Genomic DNA, 14,440 nt, shown 5'->3' with positions numbered 1-14,440 from the left:
CTGTTGCAGCAGGAGTTTTTTGTGGACCTTTCTGGACTAGGGACTCAACCACCACCACCGCCCGGGTGAAAGCTGCCGCACAAGCATTGCGTAAAAGCAGCTGCTGTCCCTCCATCAGCCCAGCTGAAGACTGAGCCATCATCGCGAGGTTTTGCCGGCCAGTGTAACCCTATTTCCAATTCATATGTGATCGCCTTCTTGAAACAAACAGATAAACACTTCCCTCGAACGTACACACACCCTTCCTGTGTTTGGTAACCTCCCTAACAGAGGCCAGACACAGGCAGCAGTACATCAGGAGGTCTGCTCTTCGGCAGCGGGAGACGCCGGTCACCCTCGCCACACACAGAAGCGCCCGCGGCCAGCCGTCGTGCCCTGTGGTATCACCTCGCTGCACCTGCGCTTATCTTCCCGATAAACGGCCCGGCCGCAGTCTCTCCCCGCCGCCACTCGAAGGCAGCGGGGCACCAGCCCCTTCCTTCCCCGGGGACGCCACCACCTCACCCCCTGCACGAGGCCACCGCCGGACCGGACCGGGCCCCGCTCCAGGGCTCCGCGCTGGCATGTGGCGGCCCTGACCCGCGCCAGGCCAGCTCCTCGGTAAACACGGCTCCCTCGGTCGGGGCGCCCGTCCGGCAGCGCGGCCCGCGGGGGGAAGGCGGGAGGAGCCCTCGCTCCCATCCGTTACAACCGAGGGACGGACGGGCCGAGGGGACACAGCGGGCCCCTCGGCCGCGGGCGAGGAGGCGGCCAAGCGGGCTCCGCGCGGGCCGGTGCCCGCTGCCCGGCCGGTGCCCGCCTCACTCCCTCCCCACACACACACCCCGCCCCCCCCGCCGCCACCAACGGCCGCCCGCCTCCCTCCGCCCGCAGCCCCGGGCGGAGGTGCCCGTGCCCGGCCCCGCGCAACCTGCCCTCCCCGGCGCGGCCAATGGGGCGAGAGGGCGGGGAGCAGCGGCGGGAGCTGCCCTCGCCGCCTCCGCCCTCCGCGGCGAAACTCGGCGGGAGCGGCGCGGGGAGTTAGACGGAGCCCGCGCCCCGCAACGCACCGCCGCGCCGGCCGGCGGGAGGGGATGAGCGGCGGCCGCCACCGCGCTCCGGCACCTTTCCGCGCCACCCCCGGCGGCACCTGGAGCCGCCGCCCGCCCGCCCAGGGCCGCCCCAGCGCTGCGCCGAGCCCTCCCCGGCGTCGGTGCGAGAGGCGGTGAGGCGGCTCGGCTCGGCTCGGCTCGGCTCGGCTTGGCTCCGCTCGGCTCGGCTCCGCGCTCGGGCTGGGCGGCGGAGCGCTGCGGTCTGCGCGGGGAGAGCAGCGGCGGGAGGAGGCAGCCTCGGCTCCCCCGGCTGCAGTCGGTCGCTGCCGGGCGGCACCCTGCTTCGGCTGCTTTTGGGGACTTTTTTTTTCTTTTTTTAACTAAAACACACCACTTCCCCCCCACCCTTCTGTCTCATTTGCATTTTTATTTTCACGCTAGACTACACCCTCCCCTCCCTTAGCCTGCCTTTCCTTTCAGACCCGCTCTTGCCTTCCTTCGCTCGACTCCCCGGTGGCAGCGTGGGCATCATGTCCTTCGACCCCACCATCATGCCACCTGCGAACGGCTCTGCCAACGGGACCGCCAGTGGGGCCGAGGGTGGGAAGCCCCCCACCATCCCCACCGTCATGTTCATCTTCGGTGTGGTGGGCAACCTCATAGCCATCGTGGTGCTCTGCAAGTCCAGGAAGGAGCAGAAGGAGACTACTTTCTACACCCTGGTCTGCGGGCTGGCAGTCACTGATCTCTTGGGGACCTGCCTGGTGAGTCCGGTCACTATTGCCACTTACCTGCAGAACCGCTGGCCAGGAGGACCGGCGCTGTGTGAGTACAGCTCCTTCATCCTCCTCTTCTTTGGACTCTCTGGCCTCAGCATTATCTGTGCCATGTCTATAGAGAGGTACCTGGCCATCAACCATGCCTATTTCTACAACCATTACGTAGACAAGAAGCTGGCAGGGCTCACGCTCTTTGCCATCTACGCTTCCAACGTGCTGTTCTGCGCCCTCCCCAGCATGGGGCTCGGCAGATCTACCTTGCAGTACCCTTACACTTGGTGTTTCATAGACTGGCGAGCAAAGAAGGCCACCCATGCGGCATATTCCTACATGTACGCTGGCTTCAGCTCCTTCCTAATCATGGTCACGGTGATCTGCAACATCCTGGTGTGCGTGGCCCTCATTCGCATGCACCGCCAGTTCATGCGACGCACGTCCTTGGGGACAGACACCACCTCCAGCCGTTTATCTGACTTTCGCAGACGCCGGAGCTTCCGTCGGATGGCCGGAGCGGAGATCCAGATGGTTATTCTGCTCATTGCCACTTCCCTGGTGGTGGTCATCTGCTCCATTCCTCTGGTGGTGAGTAACGTTGTGCAACCCTTCTTCTTTTCCATCATCCGCACCGTTGAGCCTTTTCTCCTCCTAGTCTGTGCTTGTAGGACAGACTCCTATTTAGCTGGTGCTGCAAACTGTTATAATATCTTCAAGGCTGTTAGCATACATGCATGGTGAGAGAAGGTTGTGTTGATTTATATTTACAAGAAAAGAAACACGCTTATCCCAAGTCCTCAGCTCCTTTGATTGGTTAAAATACAGCGCCAAAAATTCTTAATCATTTTTCCACTGTTCAACTGGAATCCACACAGCAAAAATCTTAAAGAGAGCTAAAGGCACTTCAAAGTTCACTTCCAAAATTAATTTGTGATGAGTGAGGTTTGGGTCTGGCCTGCATTTCTGGATGTTTATTGTGTTTTAAAAATGTGCACGCTGTTGCTGAAGGGTACAGCAGTCCTTGATGTGCGGAAGGAGGACAGGGCTCTGTTGAGTTGGCACCAGCAACACGCACAGTGCTTCACACCCAAAACCTGAACCGAGCTTCCCCTCCTGAGGGATTCAGCCACCTTATCTGGGGTAGATCCCATACAGACATCCCTCCAGCAGCTCCCTGCTGTGGGAGGAGTAAACTCGGTGGAACCACCCGTCGGTGTAATGCTCAGTTAAATGAGAGTTGGAGGAATCTGGCCCACATAAACCTAGAGATCATACCAAAATGTCAAACAAAATTACCACTAACCATTTGCTAATTTTCTGAAATGGCTGATACAATTAGTGTCATTAAATCGAACATGCAGGATCCACTTATTTCTATTCCTCCACTTTATCTCCAAGGAAGACAAAAATCCTCACCAGCTGGAGGCTCAGTTCTTGCTTGCCACCCACCATAACAAAGCTTGGCGAACTTCTGTCCTCTTCTGGCTCAGAGACATTAAACAAATAGCTGGCTTGCCTTACTTGCCACCTTCCAAAACACAGCGTAGGAAGCCAAGCAGTGGTTGTCAGACAGAAGGTGTTTTTAGAAGGATTGTTTTAAGGGGGTTTGCTGTCAGTAGGGTCATTCCTCTGTCATAGAGGGGCTACAATGTGTGTGAAATACAGCTGGCCAGCTGGGGATGTGAAACAAATTGTGTATACCATGGTAAGGAAGTTTAGAGAAGTACATGTGAACAGGACTCGAGAGGTCAGCGAGTCCGTCCCCCTGTTTTGGAGGAGCTGGAATCGCAAGAGTCGGGCCAGTTTTGCCACATTACTAACATAAACAGGAGCCAGCGAAGTGTGGCTGTGCTGGAGCACCAGCGCCCCGGCTGTCGCCGAAGGCCGTCACCCGTCCTTCAGCGTTGTCACTTTGCGTTGCGTTGTAGCATGGCTGAGCACGGTGCGTTGCCTGACATCTGAAGGAAGTCGAGAGGTGCTGTCTGAGCTGCACACAGGGTGTCTACCGGAGGTGCACATGCGTTAGATGGAGGAACCGCACACAACCTGCCCTGCAGTCCAGCTGCAGAAACCGCAGGGATAAGCTGACTTGCTGCACCGGGAGGCATGAGGTCATGGGGTGACCAAAACCCCGACAGTACCGTGGGTTGACAGTACTTAATTTGATTAATCTACTATTATAACAGCTACTTCACAAAAGAACAATATTGCGTTTTCAAAAGAGATGCTGGTAAATGTGGAGAATGAGTTCTGGGAATTAAATACAGTGTCCTAATGGGATACAGGTTATCAGCTGATGGACTTCAGCAGTCTCAGAAAAAAAGCCAAACCTTATCCCGTGGAGGAGCAGCTGGAGGAAGGCTGAGAAGTCTGACTGTAAAATGCAAAATGAAATTGTTCATATCCATTTGGAGCTAGGCAGTCTTTTACAGAATATTAAAAAAACAAAAAAAGGGAAAAATCAAGAGGGAGAGGTTACCAGAAAGGGAACTGGATTGTTGACAGTTAAAATTCATGAACCTGGGTGGGGCAAAACGGTTATTATTTAAACAGTAGCTAGTGAAAAACTTGCATATGGCAGAAGTTATGTGAAGATGCAGCTGATGAAGTTGTGTAGCTCTCTCAGACCTTGATTTCACTACTTACAAAGGCACAGCGTTACCTTGGGAGTGTTCATATAAGTTAGCTTTTCCCTGTTAAAGCAGCACATCTTTTCTGTATCTGAAAAGAGGTAAGAGACTGTCATTTCACTTAGATGGATGACTAAGAAAAAAAAGAAGCTTTATTTTTAAAAAAAACCAAACACAACCACATATGTACACATCATCACAGTGTCCTGTGTGGTTAAGTTTCTTCATTGTTAAGTAGCTTTTGTAAGTCATTTGCCTCCCCCCTGCGGGAATAAACTATAGCCATATACACTGCTTTGTGCCATGATGTACAGCTGTGTATGCCGCTGTATTAAGCCCTTTGGTTGTGTACAGAGACTGAGGTTAAGAACTGAGGTAGATACAAACTCAGAGAAGTGACACCTTTATGCTACAAACCCCTAGAAAGAGCCACTAGCAGAGATAGGCAAATAACTCATGTAGATGTACCTTTTCATGACTCGTAGGAGCTTTAGGGAGCTCTTGCCGAGCAAGAGGCTCATCTACAACAGGACAACCTGGCAGTCACCCAGGTCATGCAAGTGGTAAGGTGGTGGCAGCGACAGGATTCAGGTGCACAAAGGAGGCTCGGAGGGAGCTTTGTGACTGAAGTTTTCTGATGAGCTGACTTCCTACTGACGATTTCAGCTGAATAAACCATCACTTCAGTCAAAGCAAAGCAACTTCTGAAAGAGAGACATAAACCTCTAAAATTTTAGAATGAACACTTTCACAACATAATAAAATAGCAGACAGAGGCGATCCAGCTGGCTACTTTTATTAGGGTTTGACAAAAAATTTTCAAGTCTTAAAATATTAAATAGCCCTGAAATAATAAGCAAAGGCTTGTCTTGATTTAAAAAGTGGTTAAAGAACAGCAAGCTGAGCCACAGTGAACAGCAGTTTTTAATAATGCAATGCTCTAGGACTCAGTTTACAAGTAGGGTTGTTTAGTGTCTTAATGATTTATTAATAAAATCAGCAAAATTTTACAGTGACAACAAGTGCTGTAACAATTTTGGGGGATTGTGCAAAACGCTGAATGAACTTGACAGAACTGAAGGGTGATCAAATTTATCAAGGAAAGAAAAGTTGAATGAAAAATATTAGTGAAAGGAAACTTTTGATATAACCTGATGAGTTCTCGGTATGCAGAAAGTGACGTGAAAGACACGAAGAAGAATCTGACAATAGTTAAAAAATGAAATAAGGAAAATGCATAAACTGTGTGCTGACTCTTGTCTACACTCCACACTCGTTATCACATCTTTTAAAATACTGTGAGTTTTTAGAAAATAGAATTGGATATAGTTAAAAGTAGGGAATAAGTTATATCAGGAGGGATTTTGTCAAGAATAGAGTAGACACTATTATCTGGCCTTTAAAAAAAAATCAAACTCTTACAAGAGTAAATAGGCACACACTACTCAAAGTCTGTAATTTACTCCAGCAGCCTGTCAGGTACTCTTAAGATTTTTAAGTGCGTGATCTTTTTCTGATCCTGACCACTGAACATTGTTGTTAAATTACGGTTAAGTGGAAAATAAAACATAATGTTTCAGGGTGTACATCCGGTCAATTGCATGAAATAATCAGGATTTTCTAACTTAATGTTTAATTGATCTAGAAGTTTGGGTTTTCTTTTGCCTTGGTTGGTTTCGACTTTTGTCTTTAAATATCAGGGGCTGTCCGCAGCCAACAGCAAGGTGGCAGACATGATTTCTGAGCAATGGAGTAGACACCAAGCAGACACCAAGCCCTTGAAAGACAAAGGTTATTGGCTTGTAGAGCTGAAAAACTTGTTCCTGCTTACTACTGTATGGTTTTTAAATTTATCCTATCAGTATGTGGGGACATTTTGAGGGCAGGTAGAAGCTATGAAGACAATTACCAGTGAGACTGTAACTATACAAGTCACTTTATTGTACTTCATAGGATTAGAAATCATGATTTGCATCTGTAGTTAGTAAAAAGGAAAAGCAGCAAACAGCACACAGGACTCAGATCCTCCAGGTACCTATCACTTGAGCATAAACTCAGCATACCTTGGAGCTGTGTGCTTCTTGACACAATTGCAAACAAACTGTTAGTACTTTTAAGGTGTGTATGTTGCCTGAATTCTACAGCTACAAAGCTAACATACAAAACTAGTTCTTTTGAGATTTGAATTGTTCTAGTTTGCTTCTTTCTTTAATTAGGATTTCAAATTGCACAAATTCAAGCATCAGGTTAGCTAATTTAGTAGTGGATTCCACTTACTTGGCACTTACTTAGAACATGCAAGGCAATATCCTTTTTCGTGCTGCCTCCTACAGCAGTAGCCAAAACAGGATACATACATCTTGCGCTGTTCTTGAAGATGATACATTAGTGAATGCTGTTTCACCAGTATGTAAAGAAATGATAATACTGACATTCCCACACTGATTAATTTTTATGTTATTGTGATTAAGATGTAATCCCAGCAATAGGTCTGAGTTGATAAATGCATTTGACATTCTGGGGGGCTTCTACTAAAAGACATGGGACCTTTCTGGGAAGTAGAAACAGTTTTGTACGGTCCAAAGTTCCCACTAAATAGGTCCATGTTATGAATCTTTCACCTATATGTGCCGCATATCTGTCAAAAGGAAATAATAAAGCATACAGAGATAACAAAGAGCAAGCTGCACTGTGCAACCAGTGATTGTCCTTTTCAGTTACAGAGTCAGCACTTAAAGACATTTTTGTCTTTCTATGAAGTCTGCCAGGTAGACAGAGAAAGGTGAAATAGGTACCTTAACTTCATAGGCTGCTTATCAAAAGAACAATCCCACTATTAAATCACTGACGTGTAACGATAGCTCCAAGTTTAAAAAAAAAAAAAAAAAGTCAGGTCTCCGGAGTTGGACTGTGTACTTCTTCAGCTATCTTCAAAGTGTGCCTTCTGGTTCTGTGATATGGATTAGTTGATCAGCAAATACCCCCGCCTGTCACACTTCTAATCTTCCTGGTAATGACTGCATTTAGTTGTACGAGCTGCTAGAAGGCCTCCACTCCCTCAACACTGTCCTTTGAACTCCTGGCTCCCAGGGCATGTCCCTGTCCAATGATCAACCGGTCAAATACATAGACCAGCATTTACACGCTTTCAGGGTGTATTCCCCTGCGCACGGAAATCTCAGTACAGAAAAAGAAAAGGAGCATATGGAAAGAAAGGTTGTTATGGCACAGGTTAAATCCCCTGGGGAAATTTGACCTTTGTATGTTTATATATTTGACCTTAGCGTATTTATATATTTGACCTTCGTATATTTAAACACTTGACCTCTTATCATTTTGGAGGGGGGAAAAATCTCACACGAACGGTCAAGTAGGTATTTCAAGAACAGATTTCAGCCGATGCCAGGCAATGTCGCATCAGCTTCTTTTCCAGCCTTCCAGGTTCAGGAATCCCGACTGCCACACTCGTGATTCAGTGCCCGCCCGCGTGTGGCTAATAGCAGCTTTACTTACACGGGCTGATGGAGTGAGTCTCAGAACTTCTCCCCACCCGCGGAGTGTCCCTGCGCCGGCCTCTGCCGGGCTGCGGCGGCTGGCCCTTGGCGCGGGGCAGGTGGCGGAGCTGCTGCGGGGGGGGGACACGGGACACGCTGTGACCGTGGGACGTCCGTCCGGGGTGGGGGAGGAGGCGGACGCGGAACACACACACACGCACGCTGTGACCGTGGGACGTCCGTGCTGGGCGGGGGGGGGGGGGGGGGGCGCGGCACGGGACACGGGACACGGGACACGCTGTGACCGTGGGCCGTCCGTGCCACCTAGCGGTCCGCTCAGGAAAGGGGTCCTCGAGTCAGAGGGGAGACTGGCATCCCTGCGCGCCCCCCCCCCCCCCCCCCGGGCAAATGGCGAGAGGTATTAATTAAGGGCGTTTGTTAGGGAATCATTACCAGCCAAACCGTAGGTATTGAAAAATTTTGGCCTCTGGAGGGGCTGGTCTCCTCTCTGCCAGTGATACGTGGAACGTTGTAGGGATGGACATCGGGTAGGAGGCTAATACAAAATAAATAATGGAAAAAATTTGAAGCGAGTAAAGCTTAATAAAAGAAAAACCCATAAAAATAAGTTCAATATGCAGAGGAATACTCTTTGAAGTACTTGAATTGCATTTTTGGCATAACAGAAAAATAAGGCAATAAATTAGTTGTCAAAAAGGCATCTGCAGCATTAGAAATCATGAGGAAAGTAACAGAGAATAAAACTCAGATCATTATACTGCTGTATAAATTCAAGATTTTCCCATATTTTGAATTCCCTGGGCAGGTTTTGTTACCCATAAACCTAGAGAAAAGTACTGAGAAAGAAAATATGGGCAATCATTGATTTCACAGTCGGTTTGAGAGAAACTATATGCATAGGACTTCTGAAGAGGGACTCTGCGTTATTTTAAACACACGTCATTGATAGCTTTGGAGCACACTCCATCTCTGAATTCTGACAAGCTGAATGCCAGCACATTACCCTGCTGCAGGAAAATTTCTTCAAACAGAATTGTAAAGTTTTTCACCAGACTTGGATGGCTTCACATGCAGAACTTCTAATAAAAATGACTTAAGAGGACTGTTCTAGTTTGGCTCCTTTATTTAAGTGCTTGTTTGCCTCCTTGTCTGTAACCTCCTTGCTAGGCAAGACTTGATTTATTTCAGGAGTCAAGGATAAGATTTTTGAAACCTCATAATTTTGCTACTAGATTTTTACTGTATCAGATATAAGAAGATAATTAAGGGATTTATTTTGACTTACCTTAAGGTAAGAAAACAGCATCTTCAATTACCAATTCTTTTTGTTGGCTTTCCTAGGTCTTCCTATAACTGGAGACTGTATAGGTCTTGCTGAAATGGAGAACAGCTATTTGAGACTGATCAGCATGACAAACTTACATGATGCCATCCTCCTTAGCCATGCTGGAAAGATATCAATTGATATCAAAGAATTGGATGGCACCTTACAGTAGCATTTACAAAAGTGGCTTCTAAACCAGGAGAGGGACTAGGTAACTATTTTTTTTTCTTGGATGCCAAGGAAGAAGCTGAAGAAGACATTTCTGTGTAGAAGACAGGATCCTTTAGTCTTAAATTTTGTGCATGATAAACTAAAATTGCTAATTAAATAGTGACTTCATGCAGCAGCTTCAATGTCTTAAATTCTTGACCACTTCATCAGTGTTTTTTTGCTTTTGTAAATAGAATCAAAATGCTAGCTCGTGTAGGAGAGCAGTGCACTCCCACGCTGCAATCATCTCATCATCTTGACCTATTAAAAATCTTCTACTAGCTGGCGGACCTTTCCTTTTTTCCTTTTTTTTTTTTTTAAACATTCCTTTTTTCCAAACCATGCTGCAGCAAGAAAACAGTTGAGGGTATACAAACAATTCCAATAAGGACAGGTGCCAGCAAGATGCATTTCTAAATTTGGGAATCGACAGCTCTGGACTTGTTTCCAGAGTCTAGTGTACTTAGATTGTAATCTGTGTTTCAGTTTGTTTCTAACCAAACAATTATTAGACCTTTGCTAGAGGAACCGATTGTCCAGGTCTCCTCAGTCAGATATCTCTTTGCAGGTAGCGTAGGACTCAAGGTATACCAAGGAAGCAGGATACAGGTCTACAACTTTGCTGCTGGGTTCTATCAGGAGAAAGGAATTTTTAAAAACATCAGCCAGAAGTTGGAGGTTCAAGGATTAATTATGAGGGACAGAAAGAGCCCTTCCTTTCCTATCTGTAACAAAGGCGGCCAATTTACAGCAGAGTGATATCTCTGATTTTTTCGCTATTTCTAGAAGTAAACTCACAGCTTTGCCAGCCTCTTCTCTTGTCGTAGCTTGTGGTAGCGAATCTAGATCTCTGCTTTGAAATTTAAACTTTGATTTACTGATGTAATTGTATAATAGTGTCTTTCTCTTTCCCCATCTCCGTGGGCAGGTCCGTGTCTTTGTGAACCAGCTGTACCAGCCGGAATCAGTGAGGGATGTGAGGCAAAACCCTGACCTGCAAGCCATCCGCATTGCCTCGGTGAACCCCATTTTGGACCCATGGGTCTACATCCTCCTCCGCAAGACTGTGCTCAGCAAAGCCATTGAGAAGATCAAATGCCTCTTCTGCCGCATTGGAGGGGCTCGGAGACAGCACTCAGGGGGCAATTTCAACTGCGTGGATGGCCGCAGGACCTCCTCTGCTATGTCAAGTCAGTCACCCTCCTTCATCTCCCGTGAGCTGAGGGAGATCAGCAGCACCTCACAAACGCTGCTCTATCCTCCGGAGTTAAGCGAAAGCAGCGTCGGGGGTCGCGTGCCGCTTCCAGGCCCCAGTGCCAGCTTGGCTCAGCCTGACACCATGTCAGTAAGGACACTGCGCAGCTCGGAAACCTCGGACTCTTCCCAGGGACAGGATTCCGAGAGCGTCTTCCTGGTGAATGAGATCAGGTCTGGTGGCGGGGCCAGCTCTACATCCAAGGGCAGCCCACTGCAGGTCACCTTCCCTACAGAGACATTGAATTTATCAGAAAAGTGTATATAGATAGCCATGAAAGGCATCAACCCTGGGGATACTTCCTGGTACATTGGAAAAACTGGTGCAATAGATAGGTGTTCTGCCTGTTCGAGGGGAGAGGGGTTCAGCTGTGCTCCAAAGGGCTATTTTTCTCTTGCCATGTGAAGGGTACGTTTCTTTTAGACTACTGAGGACTGTGTGGAACAGGCGCTGCACTTGGGCCCTGCCATCAGAACTGGTACAGGGCAGGTCTAATGGGACTGGAAACGTGAACTGCCTTGTCTTGTTCTGGGACACAGGAGAGCTACTGGGCCTCTGGAAATAGAAAGACCCATCACTTTCTTTTTTCTTTCTTTCCCTTTCCAAATCTAGTAGAACTGTGTTTTCTCTCCCCATGGTTGCTCAGCTATCAAGAGTTTAAGCTTCTGGTACTAGAGCTGAATGTGAGGCAGCTGCTAGGAACTGGACACAGCTATCCTGAGAGCTGCCTGGGGCAGGATTTTAAAGTGTCTCACTAAAGCATGAAAATGTGAATTTTTACTGTTGCATATGTATCAGGATTGAAAATATTTAAAAGTCTATTCTTCTCTATGAGAAGGTTTTTTATTAATACAAGGTATATAGAAACGATTGCCAGCCTTCTCTTCCCCCAGTATTTCCTGCTGATAAGACCTTCTTGGTTTGGATTTGTTGTCCATGCTAGATTCACAGCTGATGAGGTAATTCTCTAGCTGAGAATACATAAGCACTTTCTGAGTGAAATGGGAATATGTACGCTATTAAGAGAGAAAAAGAAAACACATCCTTTCAGTTAAGAGTATTCCTTTCCAGTACATGTACATACTAAAAAGCCAGATTTTATTTATGTGCTGAGAATGTTTCTCTGTATAACACATCTGCGCCTCTCCGAGTACTTTGGCCCACAGTCTGCACACACTTAAGCACGCACTTAACTTCGCCCATCAGAGTAGTCCCTCTGCTGCCAGGGAGACTCCTTACATATAAGGTTAAGGACATATAGAAGTGCTTTCAATATCAGGGCCTAAAAGTTTCAACCCCTGGTTAATAGTCTTAATATTCACTTTAGTTAAAGCATCACTGATGTAATAAAGGCATTTTTTCATAACATTTATCATTTTACTTTAAATAGTAAATAGAATTTTATGACTGTATAATCTGATACTCCATCAAATAAATGTACAAAACCATGGAAGCAGAATCATTTAAAAGTATAGGTTATATAGAACCATATCCTGGTCTTGAACCCCTTGAAAATCATTCGTTCCTAGAGTTTTAATGGCAAACACATCATCAAAACCAGCTGTTAACCACTGACAAAAAGGAATTTTGTGTTTTATGTTGTAAGGGTTAGATCTTGTTCCAGAAACACTGTTTATCAAAATAATTCTGTACAAATATTTGGAGGATGTTTTGTCAAATACGAAGCATGTTATGCTGCTTAAAGTGTTTTCATGTGAATGCTTTATTGTAATGAAAATCTTGAGCCTTATGTTGATATGTTTAAGCAGTTGTACTGACCAAAGTAATTTTGGAGATCACAATTAAATGGAAATGTTCTGCTTGATCTCAGATGTTTATACAAGTCTGCCATTCAGTGCCAACTCCTCACCTTAACAAGCCTCCCATCTTGGAACACTTTGCGCTGAGCTACTGTCAAAACATACTTTGTCCTGTAAGTTTCCAAAACACCACAGCATGATCACCTTCAGCAAGACGCAGTCATCTTCAAAAATGTCCCCAAGAGCACCAACATAGAGCCATGAAAATTATGCAGACAAACAGAAATCAAAGACATTTTCCTTTAATAGGGGAGCAGTTGAGCTTATTTGCCTTGATACATGTAGAAAGTGAAGTTAAATCTCTACACAAATATTTGCAGCAGAACCCACTGTTCCACCAGTTAAGCTGGAGAACAGTATTACTCAAGTTCCTACTGCAGCTACAGATAAAGATCTGCCTGAATTCTTTGCAATTAAACCACTTAACTATGGTCTGTTGCTTACTAGTGACCAACAAATAGAATGCACTCATCGTACTTCCCAAGGCAGGAAATAGTACCTGGCAGAGCAGGAAGGTGGGACTGCCACCTGCAGATACACCACCTATACCAATACTGGTATACCATACTTTGCAGCTGGCCCGAAGCAGCACACCAATGTTATTGGTACTGTATGCAATGACAGAATTCAATATCAACAGAGTATAGTAAGTATTTAAATAAGCAAGGGCTTATTATTATTATTTTAATTGGTATTTTATTATTTTATTATTATTTCTCATCATTTCTGATGAGAAATACATGTATGTGGTCTGGAAGAGCTTTAAGCAAGAACAGACGATCTTCAGTCGCTGACCTTCTAGCTTCCCTTAGCAAACACATACAGTAAGCCTGAGGTGTTCTTTCTGCCCACAGCATTACTGGTGTGTCAGTAGTGGACTGGACTCGCAGCACATATTGACACTAACTCCCTCAGTAATGAACTCAAGGATTCCCAACCAGCCCACAGATTACAAAGTCTCCTCAGCAATACTGGAATTGCCTGCCACAACTCAATGGCAGTGCACAGACAAAATCCAAGCACCTCTACTGCCAAGTTGCAAACACAGATGGGTGTTCAGAAGTAGCCTGGCTAAAAGGACCAGCCAAGTGTGCCTTTTTTTAGGGTGACAGATTATTATGTCTCCCTCACCTGCCCAACAGTCCCGCTCAGCTTTGGCACCCTCATCCATGCTGACCACAACGCATCACTGAATTCTCTTCCTCAGCCTCCCTAAGCGTAACAAGTCTCATAAAATAGAGTAAAAATTTGTAGAGATTAATTTGCCATATGGATGCTAAAAGGTTATTTTCCTGCTAGGTATTGCGAGTAGTTTCCATACGTTCAAAAGGGCTTCCCTTCTCACACATTATAGCTCCCTTCTGCTCCCTAGAGATCCATATACCCCCGAAACAGCCTGTCTTCCACATCTGCATCCACCTTCCCCAGTCCTCTGTGTTCACAGAAAGTGGACCAATTTGCCATTCAAAAATTTCTCTTACCAAAATTGCATCTCCCTGACTCCATCCCGCTAGTCCTGTGACTGGCAATCCATCAGTCCGTCCTGCCCACACATGCCAGACCACCGCTTCACAGAACCTCTTCCACCCAGAGGTACCGCTAGACCTCCCACCTCCCTGCCATGGCCCAAACCCCAGCCCCAACTCCATTTAAGCCCCTGTCCTGTGGCACAGTTGTTTCTGTGAAAATTTGTAGATCAGTTTGAATCTCTCATCAATACAATTGGGCCCAGGTTTAGGGTGTAGGATATACTGACAGAGGGCTTGGACTATAAGGGTGGGCTGTAGGGTCCTGTTTTAAATCAAGCTTATACATCTTTGCTGTCTGCAACACTGGTGCTGCCTAACCCAAATTGGTACTATAGGCGCAATGCCAAAGCACT

General features: G+C 46.6%; 1 protein-coding gene across 1 annotated transcript; it reads left to right on the top strand.

The window, feature by feature from the left end:
- The first annotated feature begins 1,273 nt into the window (after positions 1 to 1,273).
- Positions 1,274 to 12,563, top strand: PTGER4 (prostaglandin E receptor 4). Its single transcript, XM_052778334.1, has 2 exons — positions 1,274 to 2,392; positions 10,412 to 12,563. The coding sequence occupies exons 1-2, from the start codon at positions 1,562 to 1,564 to the stop codon at positions 11,003 to 11,005; spliced, it is 1,425 nt and encodes a 474-aa protein (XP_052634294.1). The 5' UTR covers positions 1,274 to 1,561; the 3' UTR covers positions 11,006 to 12,563.
- The last annotated feature ends 1,877 nt before the right edge of the window (positions 12,564 to 14,440 follow it).

This window comes from Harpia harpyja, chromosome Z (genome assembly GCF_026419915.1).
Source record: "Harpia harpyja isolate bHarHar1 chromosome Z, bHarHar1 primary haplotype, whole genome shotgun sequence".
Classification (NCBI taxonomy): Eukaryota; Metazoa; Chordata; class Aves; order Accipitriformes; family Accipitridae; genus Harpia; species Harpia harpyja.
Note: the sequence above shows the minus strand (reverse complement) of the source record. Positions and strands in the feature narration are given on the sequence as shown.

What these genes read in the sequence shown, in the direction of transcription:
- PTGER4 (XM_052778334.1), top strand. Translation starts at nt 1,562, where the DNA reads ATGTCCTTCGACCCCACCATCATGCCACCTGCGAACGGCTCTGCCAAC. An exon ending in TCTGCTCCATTCCTCTGGTG is followed by an intron (nt 2,393 to 10,411) that starts GTGAGTAACGTT and finishes CTCCGTGGGCAG; the next exon opens with GTCCGTGTCTTTGTGAACCA.